This window comes from Triticum dicoccoides, chromosome 5B, assembly GCF_002162155.2.
Source record: "Triticum dicoccoides isolate Atlit2015 ecotype Zavitan chromosome 5B, WEW_v2.0, whole genome shotgun sequence".
Classification (NCBI taxonomy): Eukaryota; Viridiplantae; Streptophyta; class Magnoliopsida; order Poales; family Poaceae; genus Triticum; species Triticum dicoccoides.
In genome coordinates, this window is record NC_041389.1 from 556,403,990 (window position 1) to 556,420,225 (window position 16,236).

At 45.8% G+C, this 16,236-nt stretch overlaps 1 protein-coding gene across 2 annotated transcripts; it reads left to right on the top strand.

Moving 5' to 3' along the window:
• Positions 1-400: 400 nt before the first annotated feature.
• On the top strand, positions 401-4,279 carry LOC119311577 (BTB/POZ domain-containing protein At2g46260-like). Of its 2 annotated transcripts, XM_037587229.1 has the most exons (7): positions 402-683; positions 1,755-1,873; positions 1,950-2,013; positions 2,895-3,029; positions 3,105-3,174; positions 3,292-3,542; positions 3,628-4,279. In XM_037587229.1, the coding sequence occupies exons 1-7, from the start codon at positions 518-520 to the stop codon at positions 3,663-3,665; spliced, it is 843 nt and encodes a 280-aa protein (XP_037443126.1). In that variant the 5' UTR covers positions 402-517; the 3' UTR covers positions 3,666-4,279. The 2 variants fall into 2 exon arrangements, with proteins under 2 accessions (XP_037443125.1, XP_037443126.1); XM_037587228.1 differs by having other exon boundaries at positions 401-683; positions 2,895-3,174.
• Positions 4,280-16,236: the final 11,957 nt, after the last annotated feature.

Below are 16,236 nucleotides of genomic sequence, written 5' to 3' on the forward strand. Positions count from 1 at the left end.
AGCGAGGAGCGGGCTTCGCCCGCTCGCGCCCCCGGGCGGTGGTGAGGGAGGAGGGAGAGGAGGAGGGAGAGGAGGAGGGAGGGCACCGACGGTGGCGGCGCTAGGGTTGCCCCCCTCCCCTTCCCGGGCGGCCGCGGGAGCGTCGTGGGAAGTGGAGGGAGGATGACTGCATGTTGACGCACCCTAAGGTCAGAGATTTGGGGGATTTGATTTTTTGCCCCACTTGGGGTTTGATGATTTTTCCATGCCTGTCTGAATGACAAGTGACCCCGGCCCCATCCGTCATTCTTAGAGGGGCAAATGATCAAAGTTAGAAAAAAGTGAGGAAAAGATCTAATTTCTCGAGATTTGGAGTTGGGGGGTCACATCATCATCAATGGCGCCCGAATAAATTTTTTGTTCATTTTACCAATCGGCACAGCACGCTCCCACAGCTGCCTCCATCCGTCCCCTTCTCCTCCAACTCCTCCGCCGCCGCTCCTGCTAGGGTTAAGGTAACGTGCGCGCGAGGCGACCGATGTCGACGGGAGCGGGAGCGGAACCGGAGATGGACGACGGTTACGGCTTTGACACGGTCTTCAACGTGGAGGCTTTCTCCGACAGGACGCTGCAGGTAGAGGTCGTCGGCCGCGACGACCACGCGCCTGGGTCCGGCCGCAAGCGCCGCCGCGAGGAGGACAAAGGTGCGTGCAGTAGCCAGCAGCCAGGCCGCCGCGGCTGCGTCGATAGTCGGTATTACCATTGTACTACTCCTATTTGTAGATTCATTCTTAGTCTTCTCGTTGAATAGTTCTGTTGTTTGAGTCTTCTCTTTCCCGTTGGTTCCTCTTGTCCAAGGTAATCTAGGTTTTGGTTCTTCATTAGGTAGTAAAATTTGTCTGTACTAGCTTTAAGGTAATTAATCAAGGTTTGGATTTTCCATGTTTCGGCAAGTAGCACACAAATACATATCCATATCCGGTGAATGGATCAGATTTATCCTGACAAAGCAATCAACAAGTAGTACTATCTTCTCTGATCCACTGCACACAGAAGTACCTCTAATTTGAGGAGCAGTGCATCATTATGTAGCAGGTGAGAACATTTAGAACCATTTGGGATAATTTGCATGTGACTAGTTTTATATGTGCTAGAAGCAGAGGCGCGGCTCCATTTCCTTTGGTCAACGGAATGATTTTCAAGCCACAAAAATATATAGTTCTTTTTATCTAATTTATGGTCAAAGTAGGATTATGGACAGCGTGTGTGTGCCTTTACTCATTGGAATGGATGGAGTAAGTAGTATGAATACATATTAGATTTGTCCTAAGTCAAACTTCATAATGACCATTTACAATGATGCAAAATATATTCAAGGATGAATCTGATGGTTTTGATTTGGTATTGTAGATGTTAATAAATTTTTTCTACATACTTGGTCAAAGTTTACAAAGTTTGGCTTAAGACAAAACTAATATGTAGAGTAAAAAAAATGGAGTATGTCTTGGCAATGTAATGGCTTGGTCTGTTGATCAACTTGGTTGCCTGTGAATTTATACGGGCAACATACTATTTACCAATCACGGGTCATATAAGAGTGGTTTGGTTTTTTTACTTGAATTTTGTTATACAAAATTCTAATAAAATCCCAGGAGTACTTTAGCAGATATTTTTTAATAACAAAATTTTGTCTGCTAACTGTGTTGTGTGCATCTTCTCCCCTACTTTTTCCATGTTTCTCTATAAATTATTTATCCGACCTTAGTATTTTGCAGAATATGATGGAGAACATATTGACTCGTCTTGTACTGTGATGAGTACACCAGTTTTACGAGTGGAGACCATATATGTGAGCTCGGCGATTCTTGCTGCAAAAAGTAGTTTCTTTCGCAAGGTAATTCTGACGGTCTTCTGAGATGCATTTGTTATATAATCAGTTGACTCATCTTTCTGATAAGCTTCACGCTTAGCTTTTCTCAAATGGCATGAAAGAATCTGGTCAGAGAGAGGCAACAGTTAGACTTGCTGATTCAGGTAACTCAGGTGTACCGTGTACTCTTCATCTTCTTACCGATTATTCTAGTTTGTTATTGTGATTGTATTTTTGATTTTTGATTTTTTTTGAAATAAAAAAGTGATTACTGTAGAGAGGCCTGTTTTAGAGTTTCTGCAACACTTTCCTACTTTGATATGAATTGGCTCTCATTACCTTTACAATCTTTTGCCCCAAATGCACATTTTCTTGTGCATTACAGGTTTCCAATTGATTGAAAGTCAATGGTTGTACTTAAATAATCATGTAGGCATAAAAATAGGCACCCCTTTTCTTTTGTACTCCTTTATTTAACTGTTACTGTTTTAGACTCTTTTTTTTCGAACCATGCAGGAGAACTCCATGTGATCTATTATAGGAGAAGAAAACAAAAATCAGGGAAAGAACCCCAAAAGTATAGACATAGACATGATCTGGGAGGGTAACCAGCCGGCACCCCACACATGCACCACTGACTGAAAACTACACAAGCTATAGGGGGCCAAGGAGAATGGCTAAACCAGAAATTGGTATAGTTTTTAATCTGATTTATGACAACGTCAATCGGGGTGAAAATCTTTACGAACACCCGACGATTTCTCCCCCGCCAAATTGCCCAAACGACCAGAATGCAAAGAAAGTCGATCTTGTTCTCGTCCTTCCCCTGATAAGCACTCCTCGCAGCCCTCCACCAGTCCATAACCACCATGTCAGCGCTAGGTATAACTTCCTGGATGTTGGCCCAAAGGAGGACGGTATTCTAGATGATGTTGACGACCGCACAATTCATGAAAAGATGATTGCAGTCATCGGCTGTTTTACATTTTTTTAACCGCTTCATTAATCCTTATGCCTCATTGCTCTCATTTCTTACTTGGAACAGAGGAAAAGGCCTTCATGGAGCTTTTACGCTTCATGTACACGGGAAAGTTGACACCAACAACTGAGCCCACTCATCTGGTTGACATCTTGATGGCTGCTGACAAATTTGAGGTCATTTCTTGCATGAAGCTTTGTGGTAAGCGGCTTATCGACCTGCCTATGACCCCAGAGTATGCAGTGATGTGCCTAAATCTCCCGTGTTCTATTTCAGTGCCAGCTGCCCTAACAGAGGCAGTCATGAAATTCCTTGCTGAACGGTACAAGGAATTCCTGTCAACAGAGTAAGTGAACCCCCTTGGATTGAGGTATTTATTTATTTTCCTTTTCGAGGAAACATGTGGACATTGTTATCCGTAAATCATTATGTCAAGGCATCGCATGGTATTGTGTCATTTCAGGTCCCAAGATGAACTGATGAGGATCCCTGGTGCTGGGATTGAAGCCATCCTAAGAAGGAATAGCTTTGGGTTTGCATCTGAAGTAGCTGTCTATGACTTCGTGCTTAGGTGGACCTGTTATCAGTGCCCAAATTCAGAAGAAAGACGGAAGTTCTCGAGTAATATTTTACTTCCGGTTGTGCAACAAATGCACATGTTGACCAATGCCTTTGCAATGTTCACCAACGCCATTGCAGTTGATCATCCGTCTGGTATAATTAACTTCACTATAAATCGTGAGAAGTGCTTCAGTCTCTTCCCATCAGGATCAATGAATTCGCTGCCGTTCCACTGCAGGGACCATGTCTTCTATCTCTCGGCATGCTGTGCTATGAAGGAGCAGCTCCAATATTTTTACCTTGGAATACAAGTGCTAACATATACCAAGGGGGCAGCAAGGGGGGCAATAGATTATAAGTTTGAGGCAAAGAGAACACCGTCGCTGGAGTTTGTCACCATGTTTAGTCGCACCATCAACTCCGATAGCAGGGTAGCTGTTCGATGCAAGTTTCTTTGGTCGCAGTTCATTGCTGACAACAACCCGTTCTTCGTTGAGGACAAACTCCATTTGCGAGTCCATGTGACCACAAAACCGCTGCAGCCATAGTGTGATGTGTGCATTAGCTGCTAGCTTGACGAGCCCAAGAGTTTCGTTTGTGCGGGCGAGGAAAAGCCCCTATTATTCTGAAACATGAAGAAACCTGAACCGGGGTGCTCTGGCTATTTGCTAGCATTTTGCTCACTCTCTTTTGGTGACTGGAATTAATGTCGCATGTAAGTATCTAGAATCTGATGCTGGGGGTTTCACCTTCTTGAATACTGTTACTAGACGCAAAACTGTTGTCTGCCCCGAAGGTGCTGGCCAGTTAATGCTGCGGCATAGGCCAATGTTCACAAAAACTGTTGCTTTGCAGGTCAGTGGCAACGAAATGCTCAAAAGTTTGCTCTCGTTGCTTTACCTGAATGTTATTGTTACCAGTAGGCTGAGACTTGCCATTATACCACAACAGAAGCTTTTAACTCAAAATCATCTTCAGGATCCATGTTTTTTTTTGGCACATCCTTCAGTTGCTGCTCACCTATTACTATTTCTGTACATGGCTGAATTTGTTGCCGGTAGAGATAGATCCTTGTGTTTGTGTTTCCAGACACTGCTTAAATCACTCTAGCATGTTGATTTAACAATGTACACTGATGTTTTCTATACGGTTGTGTAATAGTAATTGACAAGAAGTGACGGCTCTAAATTTTTCTTATTTTGTCATCTATGTGTTAATAATTAAGTACTTAACCCCCCCTCCCCCACCCCTCGTCCCCCCATGTTTCCTTTAGGGGCGGCTCGGGTGAAACCCTAACCGAGCCGCCGCCAGCCCCCCTCCCATCTCCGACTCCCCCTTGCCGTTGCTAGATGAGGTCGCCGGACTAAGTCCATGCAGCATACGACGGCGGCGGGGCATCTCCTTGTCCCGTGGTAAAATCTCGCGGTGGAGGGAGGCTCGCCCTCCTACGATGCGTCGCGGCGGGGCTCTCCAGGGCTGCGTCTCCGACGGCGGCTGCCGAGGGGACAACGTCGACGAGTCCCTAGGCTGCGGCCCGGTGCTCTTGCCGGTGCGTCAGGGCGGTTGGCGGTCCCCCCTTCCAGTTGTCTAGAGGCTCCTCCACGCGCGTGCTCTGCTTCTGATGATGCTGTGTCGCCGATGGCTGCTGCCATGGTGGCAGCATTGGCGGGCTCCTGGGCTATGGACTCGGTGCTCTTGCCGGCGCTTCGGGGCGGGGTGGCAGCCCCTCCTTGCCTTTCGGAGGCCTCTCCGCGCGCGGACCGATTCTTGTGGCCTGTGCGTTGGTGCTGCAACAGGAGGTTGCTAGATCTGTCTATGGATCCGGCTCGTCGGTGTCTGTCGGCGGCGAGGTGGTTGCTATTGCGTGGGATGGCGCCGTCTGCACGCTTGAGGTGCGCGGACCACCAGGGCGTGCGGTCATGTGGCTCTTCTCGGGCGCCGGTTGCATGGGTTGGAGGGGGTGGGATGCTTCGGATGAGAATCTACCCAGCTTTGTCGGTGCCGACGACGCGTCGCGCGTGGGCGTCGTTCTCCTCCCTGGAGGGTCGTTGTGGAGCTCTCCCCCTCCTCCACCCGGCCCGAGCCATGTCCCTCTTGCGAAAGCTCAAGACTCTGTGTGAGTCGGGCGACGGTGTCACTTCAACGTCGCTCCCCTTGGGGGCGTCACCTTGAAGGTCATGGTCTCCTACGCGCTTCCCCAAGGGCCGGACGAGCACGACATCGCGGTCGGTAGGTGCTTGACCGGCGGTGCGAGGTTGGTGTGGCGTTGCGACACGTGTGTCAACGACTATGGTGGCGAGCAAAGCCGAGTCGCGACATGTCCTTTTGATGCCGACAGTTCGGTGCGCCAATGGGGGCGTCTATGCTGATTTATGGCTGTGACAGAGAAGTCGAAGCTGCGGGTGGCGGGGCCACTGCGGCAACGATGACTCCATGAGAGCGTTTTTTAGCAGGCGGTGCTCTCCGGATGCTGCACTGGACTAGGTCAGTGCGAGGCTTGCAACTTTCTTTGTGAAGCTCGTTAGCAAAATCGGAGCTGCCTTGTTCGGTCGACTGTTTGGCGTTTGTGGCCAGGCCGTCCGCGTGTCCCCCTTGTGGGGTTTGTAATCTAGGTTTTCGCCCGGTTTTCGTCTAATTAACTAGATGATTCTCTTCTGCTTAATAAATAAAAATGGCAAATCTTTTGCCTCATTTCAAAAAAAGGTACTTCCTCTGTTCCTAACTATAAGTCTCTTTAGGGATTTCAATGAGGACTACATATGAATGTATATAGACATATTATAGAGTGTAGATTCACTCATTTTGCTTCGTATGTAGTTCATATTATAATCTCTAAAAAGACTTATATTTAAGAACAGAGGGAGTACTATCTGTGTTTGATTTGTTTTGCATTCGTTTGATATCAGTTTGACAATATTTGTGTTGATAGTTAAACGAGTACTATCTGTGTTTGATTTGTTTTGCATTCGTTTGATATCAGTTTGACATTATTTATGTTGATAGTCAAACGAGGGAGTAAACACTTTTATTATTTCTGGTGTCCTATTCTACATCATCTTTATTTTTTTGCGAAACTATTTTACACATCTTTTACGGAAGAAAATTTTCTGCTGCCCTAAAATCTTCTCTCTCATGCCTTAATTTGTTTTTAGTGCGCCCTGCTTTGCATTATTTGTTGGAGATGCTTTTAAGGAGAGTCATCTGTGATTCGTGTACCGTAACGGTACTGGTTAAGGGCTGTTAAATGGGCGTGTATGTCCTGCTATGCAGCGAAGTCGCTGGACTGTTAATGTACACTTTGTCGTGAGTTGGCTGATATGTTGCCGATGACCACTCTAATTGGATGGAGTGTAATCCTCAGAATTATATTGTGTGATTCATTATTATACCTGGACATTTTTTTTCTGAAACGGAGGCAAAAGATTTGCCTCATCCATTATTAAGCAGAAGAGAATTGCCCAGTTAATCAATGAAAAACCGGGCGAAAACCGTCACAAACCGCTGAGCGGCACACCAAGATATCTCACACACACCTTTACAAAGAGTGCTTTGTCAAGCTAGCACACAAGCGTCATCGTCATCACTTCTCCCCAAACAGGCGTCATCACCATCCCTAATCCCCAAGCAAGCGACTTCGACTTCTCCGTGGACGAACGTCGAACCAACACTCACCGCAGAGGCTGAGTAGGAAAACATGAAGATCCATACCAGAACCCAACCACCCGCATCGAGGGCTACACGGCTCCGGCTCTGAAGCAAAGATTCAAAGGAAAACTATGCAAGACTGGTGTCGTGGAAGACCACCGAACGGACCACATACTGCATGTCATCATTGCCACAGGGGCCCCGCCGCCGCAGCTCCGACTTCGCCACAACAACCAAACCAAGGTAATCTCAGGAACACGTCGAAGAAGAGCCGACTACCACTGCAATGTCTCCGACTTCACTTGCCCTATCGTCGTTGCCACAGAAGCCTCGATGCCATACCATACCTGGACATTTTAGTATCTTCTGTGGCAGTTGATAAATTTCCTTTGACAAATCTGCCCTCCCTGCTCCCTGGTAACAGGAAGTTTCACAGCACGTGCCTCGAGGACTGAATCCTGATCATGTATAGTTCAATGTTGATAAGCCTGTTGCTCGGCAGATTATGGATTATTTCAGCGCGACTGAAATCTCAAAACTTTTATTGGCTAGTTTGTTCAGCTAGACCAGACCAATGTGTCCAGCCCCATGGACCCGGATGTGATTGTTGCTAGAGGGCAGGCTGACACTTTGCCATTACACCACAACTGAAGGTCACCTTTATTTTTCTTTGAAGAATTTGAAGGCCACCTGCCCGTTGCTGTTGCTGTTCCATCCCTGCTGACGCGGGCGGCGCAGTTGCTCCGGACGGCGCGCTGACTGCTGCTGTGCTGTGTTGATGGGAGTCGTGGTCTGCGCTGCGGTCACCCAGGTTCCCGATCTTGCGCATGCGGAGCCGGAGGAGGACAAAGGTGCGTGCAGTGCAGTAGCCAGCAGCCAGGCCGCCGCGGCTGCTGCGCCGGTGACTTTTTGTCCAAAAGGACCCCTGCCGAGATGAATTGCCAAAAAAGATTACCTCTGGATCAATTTGACAAAAAAGACCCCTCAGCGGTGGGAGGCGGCCACCCCAGCTGAACGGCTTTCCTACAGTGCATCGCACCGCGACGTAACGGGCGAGGCCAGGCGGGCCACGCCGCCACTGGGTGAGGCGGTCTGGCCCGCGCCTCGGCCCGCGCGCAGCAGAGGCCGTCGGCCAGCCAACGCGCCAGGAGGATGCCGCCTCCGGCTGTGGCGGCGAGGCCCACTGGCGGGGCCCGGGCGCAGCAGAGGTTGTCGGCCCGCCAGCGACCGCGCCAGGGGAGGCCGCCTGGTCTAGTGGCGGCGTGGCCCACAACGCCTGGCCCGTTCCGTCGCGGCGCGATGCACTGTGCGGAAGCCGTTTTGGCTGGGTTGCCGCCTCCGGCGATGGCGGCAGGGCCCGCCGCCTCCTGACGTGGCGGCAGGTGCCACGTGTCACCTGCCGCGCCTGCCGCCACCGCTGAGGGGGTCCTTTTTGTCAAATTGATCGAGAAGTAGTCTTTTTTGTCAATTCATCTCGGCAAGGGGTCCTTTTGGACAAAAAAAATCTGCGCCGGTCGCTACTCGGTACCACCATTGCATTCGTGCTTTATAGATCTACTAGATGGAAAGTGCGTCTTGCCGCACCCTGCACCCCTGCCAGGTGCGGTCATATCCAACCTGGTGACCATCGAACACTATAGGTCACACTTCAAATTCGATAGAGTGACATGATGAAGGAAAAGCGCGTAACTTTCGGTAATTACCTTTGGCTCCTAGGTGCATATGCACCCATTATCGAAATACATATTTCGAAAAATTAAAAAAATTAAAACAAAAATCCCGCGTGTATATCCGGACATTTTATGTGCGTGCACAAGGTTTTAGTGAAAAACGACGTTTTTTGTGGCTTGTGTAAGAAAGACAATTTCTGATGCTTCATTCTACCTATTCACGAGGCATTTCTTTATCGTTTTTACACAATCCACAAAAAACGCCGTTTTTCACCGAAACCTTGTGAACGCACATAAAATGTCCGGATATACACGTGGGATTTTTGTTCTGAATTTTTTAACTTTTTGAAATGTGTATTTCAACAATGGGTGCATATGCACCTACGAGCCAAAACGCCGCTCTCACTTTAGAACATTATATCAAAAGCAAAGAAGAATCACATCACACAATAACTCATTTACAATGCACTGACTTTATATCCAACTTGGTAGAACACGATTCATATTCGATTCAGGTTGTTACACGAAATAGCAAAGCATGATGGCAGCACCAACCCAGTCCACTATTGGTTACACAATATATATTCCACAAATTGAAGGAAATATAAACCATTGATTCCACCATTTGAATTTCTCAAACATATAGGAGGAACTAAGCACTAAGAACACGGTTTCTATTCTTTCTGCCGCCTCTTCCAAAAGCAATCCGACCAATTGTCTTCTCAATCCTTATGGACATCACGTAGACCTGAAACATAAATGGGGATCGGTGAGCCTTCCTATGAAGTGCACATAACCACATACAAATATTAGATGTTTACATGACAAAAATATCCCACCGAGGGTCGGCATCAGCAAGAACAAATGCTCATGAAACTGTACCAGAATACTTAAGAAGCTGTATAATCATACTTATCTTCCTAAATAACCTTATACAAGCATAATCACTCTCATCATTAATAGTATGGATAGCACCAATAGTATAGCAATTATCATCATCACAATGAGTAATAGGAGCAACATCATTTGGGAGGGATACCTTTCTACCTTTGCTTTCCGTCTTTTCTTTTTCTTCTTCACATCATGTGTGGGTTTAACCCTCTTTTTTGAGCTCCTTATTAATGAGATTGGTTCAATAGAAAGCTCCTCCTCGTTACCTGATTCATCATAAAAAATAATAGGAGGATATTGAGAAGTTTCTTCCCATTCATTAGTATTCTCTTCATCTTCTATTTGCTTTCTTTTCTTTATGTAATTGGCAATATAAGGATTTTTAATGCAATTCACCGCACAATACATATAAATTTCCTCTAGATCAATATCAAGAAATTTCTTAAGGTTAAGTTCTGGAATATGCTTAGTTGCAAGTTTCAATTCTTCATAACCCAAAAGCAAACTAAGTTCATTATGATGTGCAAGGGAAATCAAATCATCACAATTTTTGGACACAATTCGATCATGAAACAATTTGCATCGGAGATTTAAATGAGCATGTTCATTGCAAAGTTCACAAGTACGATAAAGATATTTTAAATTTTCAGCACCCACATCTAGCCTTTCTTGCAACCATTTAGTTTCTAAATGCTTATGCCTCTTGCAAAATCTATCTTCTCTATTTGGTGTGTACTTGCAAACCCAAACTCCACAAAAATTGACATGCTTATAGGAGACATTTTCATCATAACTAGTGCAATCATCATTAGTACTATGGATATTCAAAGAGTTCATACTAATAACATTGCAATCATGCTCATCATTCAAAGATTTAGTGCCAAATATTTTATAAACTTCTTCTTCTAGCACTTGATCACATTTTTACTTTCCATCATTCTCACGAAAGATATTGAAAAGATGAAGCGTATGAGACAAACTCAATTCCATTTTTTTGTAATTTCTTTTATGAACTAAACTAGTGATAAAACAAGAAACAAAAAGATTCGATTGCAAGATCTAAAGATATACCTTCAAGAACTCACCTCTCCGACAACGGCGCCAGAAAAGAGCTTGATGTCTACTACGCAACCTTCTTCTTGTAGACGTTGTTGGGCCTCCAAGTGCAGAGGTTTGTAGGACAGTAGCAAATTTCCCTCAAGTGGATGACCTAAGGTTTATCAATCCATGGGAGACGTAGAATGAAGATGGTCTCTCTCAAATAACACTGCAACTAAATAACAAAGAGTCTCTTGTGTCCCCAATACACCCAATACAATGGTAATTTATATAGGTGCACTAGTTCGGCAAAGATACGGTGATACAAGTGCAATATGAATGGTAGATATGAGCAGGGGCGGAGCCCATTGGGCCATCCCATATGAACAGGAATACGGGTCCAAATATTTGCTAGTAGTACTTATCAATTAAGAAGGCCCAGTGCATCAGGTTGGCCCAAGAGCAGTGCATCAGGGTCGGCCCTATTCAGCCACTCCTCCGGCCTGCTGCGTTACCGTGTTGGGCTAGTGCGGAAAACGCGAGCGTACGCACCAACCTTGCCGTAGCCTTAATCGATCCAACTTCCTCCACTTAATAAAACTAAAAAATACCATCCATCGATCAGGTCTGTGTAGACTAGACGCGTACAGATCTGGCCCCTCCATAAGCCTTGCCCTTGCGTACACAGGCGGCGGCGGCGGCAGGGCACCGGCGGCCGGCCACCGCATGCCACGGACCCCGAGTCCTCTGGTGATGACGCGATGCATGCGAGCGACGCCGCACACCGTCGGCCGGTCCAGCGCTCCGTAATTTGGCAACCTTTCCAATCTTGAATCTTTGTTTCCATGCGTATCAAAGGCCACAATGGTAACGCCTTTGTCTTGCCGTTCCTAATTTTGTTTACAAACTGCAATGATTAGTCAGTTATGTATAAACTAGTAACAAATAGAATAAACCACTATGTTTTGACAAAGCATGAGACATTTTCTATGGTTATAAATTCTAAATTCTAATTAGGTTATATTTCATTCATTGTCAAATACAAATACTATAACTTCTAATTAGGTTATATTTCATTTATTCTCAAAAGAAAAGCATCAGCACAGGATGTTCTGGAACACATAAATAGGGAAGAGGAGATTCAATATCACCCGGGCAAGAGAAAATTGATCAAACGCACTAAAGGTAATTTCCAATTTTTTAGCCATTTAAATACTTTCATTTGGACATTTTATTATGTTCTATTAAAAAGTTTAATTTCATTTTTATCTTGTACATTATTGTGCCCTGCTGTCGGAGGATGTATTCTGGAATTTCAAAATGCAAGACAACATTTTCAAGTAATTTTGCCCCCTTTTTTAGAATTATAGTAAACATTTTGATGGCTACATTCTGTTTTTACTCACTGCCTTCTATTACATCTGATAAAATGTGCTAGAAGCTATGAAACAAACCCTTATTCAATACATTGCTGCTTGAAAATTTTACTCCTTGTTAAAGTGGTGCATCGGGTAACATTTGCTCCAGCTCCGCCCCTGGATATGAGTATTTGTAATCTGAAAATATAAAAACAGCAGGGTAACAAGTGGTAAAAGTGAGCGTAAACGGTATTGCAATGCTAGGAAACAAGGCCTAGGGTTCATACTTTCACTAGTGCAAATTCTCTCAACAATAATAACATAACTGGATCATATAACTATCCCTCAACATGCAACAAAGAGCCACTCCAAAGTCACTAATAGTGGAGAACAAACAAAGAGATTATTGTAGTGTATGAAACCACCTCAAAGTTATCCTTTCTGACCGATCTATTCAAGAGTCCGTAGTAAAATAACACAAAGCTATTCCTTTCGTTCGATCTATCATAGAGTTCGTACTAGAATAACACCTTAAGATACAAATCAACCAAAACCCTAATGTCACCTAGATACTCCAATGTCACCTCAAGTATCCTTGGACATGATTATACGATATGCATCACACAATCTCAGATTCATCTATTCAACCAACACAAAATACTTCAAAGAGTGCCCCAAAGTTTCTACTGGAGAGTCAAGACGAAAACGTGTGCCAACCCCTATGAATAAGTTTACAAGGTTACTAAACCCGCAAGTTGATCACCAAAACATACATCAAGTAGATCACGTAAATATCCCATTGTCACCACAGATAAGCACACACAAGACATACATCAAGTGTTCTCAAATCCTTAAAGACTCAATCCGATAAGATAACTTCAAAGGGAAAACTCAATCCATTACAAGAGAGTAGAGGGGGAGAAACATCATAAGATCCAACTATAATAGCAAAGCTCACGATTATCAAGATTGTGCCAAATCAAGAACACGAGAGAGAGAGATCAAACACATAGCTACTGGTACATACCCTCAGCCCCGAGGGTGAACTACTCCCTCCTCGTCATGGAGAGCGCCGGGATGAAGATGGCCACCGGTGATGGATTCCCCTTCCAGCAGGGTGCCAGAATGGGCTCCCGAGAGGTTTTTGGTGGCTGCAGAGGCTTGCGGCGGCGGAACTCCCGATCTATTGTGCTCCCCGATGTTTTTAGGGTATATGGACATATATAGGCGAAAGAAGTCGGTCGGGGGAGCCACAAGGGGCCCACGAGGGTGGGGGCGTGCCCAGGGGGGTAGGGCGCGCCTCCCTGCCTCGTGGCTTCCTCGTTGCTTCTCTGACGTATACTCCAAGTCTCCTGGATTTCTTCCGTTCCAAAAATAACTCTCCCGAAGGTTTCATTCCGTTTGGACTCCGTTTGATAATCCTTTTCTTCGAAACACTGAAATAGGCAAGAAAACAACAATTTGGGCTGGGGCTCCGATTAATAGGTTAGTCCCAAAAATAATATAAAAGTGCTTAGTAAAACCCATAAACATCCAAAATAGATAATATAATAGCATGAATACTTCATAAATTATAGATACGTTGGTGACGTATCAAGTTCCAACAGGGGTATGGCATGATGGCCGGGGTGAATGAGTGGTGGCAAAGGCAAGACACAAAGAAGGAGAGAAAATGGGGAGGATGGAGTCGCGGGGTCTAGGGAGGATTTTGTGTAGGCCGGGGTATCAGATTCCTATGCTTCTCGTGTCCAGACTCCCGCAAAGCTCCCCTACTTCTGTCCCCTGTTTGCGGGAGAAATCGTGTTTGGACCGCCCCTAGGACCGATACAAACCCGCGTTGGATGGCTTCCACGGTCTGGACAACGCGGTCTGGACGAATGCGGGCGAGTTGTGGGTCCTCCATGGAGATGCCCTAAAGACCTATGATGTATGCGCTTATGGGAGGTGCGCCCCATCTATATAACAAGCAGCCGTCGGCCCTGAACATGCATGGAGTTACACCAAAACCAATATGGTAATCAGAGCCCTACTCTTCCAATACATCTAGCGATCGCAAACCCCAAACCCATCGATCCACATCAGATCGAGAAAACACATCGCTAGCAACACCAGATCATAAACCCATCGAGCAAACACCCAAAACCCATCGCCAGAAACACCCAAATCGCAAACCATCTCCCAAACACCAAACCTACAACCAATCACCATGGCGTCTTCATCAACCTCTGTCGTGGCCCTGACCACCCAGGTCACCGAAAAACTCACTTGCCAGAACTACATACTTTGTCGTGCTCAAATCCTTCCCCAAGTTCGTAGTGTCGGGTTCCATGGTCTCCTTGATGGGAGCGATCCGGAGCCAGCAAAGTTTGTCGTCATCAAGGATAAGAAAGGGAAGGACTCCTCCATCGCCATCGTGAGCATGTTTTCTGGGCCAGGCAGGATTAGCTTGTGCTCGGCTACCTCCTCAACAACCTGACGAAAGAAGTCTTGATTCAGGTTGTGTCGATCCCCACCGCTGATGCTCTCTGGAAGTACCTTTCAACCATGTTTTCCTCCACCTCCAGATCACGCATCAACAACCTGTAGGTCGCCTTCACCAATGCCCAGAAGGGGACTCACAACATGGCTTCATATTTTCCCACATGAGGTCCTTGGCCGACGAACTTGTAGCAGCTAGAAGTGCTCTGAATGATGAAGAACTCATCTCTCACATCCTCACTGGGCTCGGCCTCTACTACCAGCCTCTCATTTTCGCCCTCGATGCCCGCACTGAGCCGCTCTCCATGGATCATATTTTTGCGTTGATGTCCAACTTTGACCAGCGCATCGAGCTCTTCCAAGTGGCCACAGGCATTTCAAATACTCGACGGAGGCCGCACTTCTTCCAAGGGCTCTCCATCACGGGGTAACTATAACAATTCCCGTGGTGGTGGAGGCGGCTCAAAGCAATACGACAGCGATAGTCACCAGCAAGGTAGCGCCGGCTACAATCATGGTGGAAGTGGTGGCGATCACCATGGTGGTGGAGGCTACAACAACAACAACTACGACGACAACTGTCGCCCCAGGAGTGGCTGCCCCTTCTACTCTAATAAAGGGGCCGCCAAGGAGGACAATCCAGCAACAACAATAACTATGGGTATGAGTTTGATGAGTTTGGTCCTTGTCAAATCCACACAAAAAACTAACCACGCCGCCAAAGATTTTAATTGGCATTATGTTGAGGACAATAACTACCAGAAAAAGCAAGTTGTTGCACATACAAATAACTCTTATGGAGTAGATACAAAATGGTATGTTGATAGTGGAGCCACAGATCACATAACTAGTGAGCTTAGAAAGTTGACCATGCATGAGTAATATCATGGCCATGAGCTAGTCCACACCGCCGATGGATAATTAATTTTGGTCATTCTATTACCAAAACCCCACAAAAAGACATAAATCTTAGAAGAATCTTACACATTCCTAGTGCCTCCCAAAACCTGCTCTCTGTTCATCGCATTGCCATTGACAATAAAGTTTTTCTAGAATCTCATCATTTCTTCTTTTTATTAAGGACCAAACCACGAGGAGAATTCTGTATCGGGGTAGATGCATGGGAGGGCTATATCCATTGATTCCTCAGCTTAGAAGCCTTAGTAAACACTACAAAAAAGTATTTATGTGATAATACGTGTTTGTCATAGTAGGTTACATTTTCTTTGATGGATGGTGTACCTCTATCTAGCAACTCTGATAGAGTGACTCGGGAAATTGGGAGCAAGAGAAGGCTTATCAGAGATATGTATTTTTTTGCGAGAAAAACTTCCAATCTATTCATCTTCAACCATGGTAGTACAACAAACACTAGAAATAATAAAAATTACATCCAGATTCGTAAACCACCTAGCGATAACTACAAGCACTGAAGTGAGCCGAAGGCGCGCCGCTGTCATCACCCCTCCATCGCTGGAGCCGAGCAAAGATTGTTGTAGTAGACACTTGGGAAGTCCTCATGCTAAGGCCCCCATAGAACCAACGCACCAGAACAACAACCGTCGTCGATGAAGAGTGTAGATCAGAAGGATCCAACCTGAAGACACATGAACACAGATGAACGACGAACAGATCCGAGTAGACCACCAAAGACAGATCCGAGCAGACCACCAAAGAAAGATCTTCCGGAGACATACCTCCCCACGACCACCAAAGACAATAGCTTTCACAGCACGTGCCTCGAGGACTGAATCCTGATCATGTATA

Excerpts from the sequence above, each read along its gene's own strand:
- LOC119311577 (XM_037587228.1), top strand. The coding sequence starts at position 518 with ATGTCGACGGGAGCGGGAGCGGAACCGGAGATGGACGACGGTTACGGC. Across the intron at positions 2,014-2,894 it reads AGTTAGACTTGCTGATTCAG|AGGAAAAGGCCTTCATGGAG; the intron begins GTAACTCAGGTG and ends TACTTGGAACAG. Across the intron at positions 3,543-3,627 it reads TGCAGTTGATCATCCGTCTG|GGACCATGTCTTCTATCTCT; the intron begins GTATAATTAACT and ends GTTCCACTGCAG.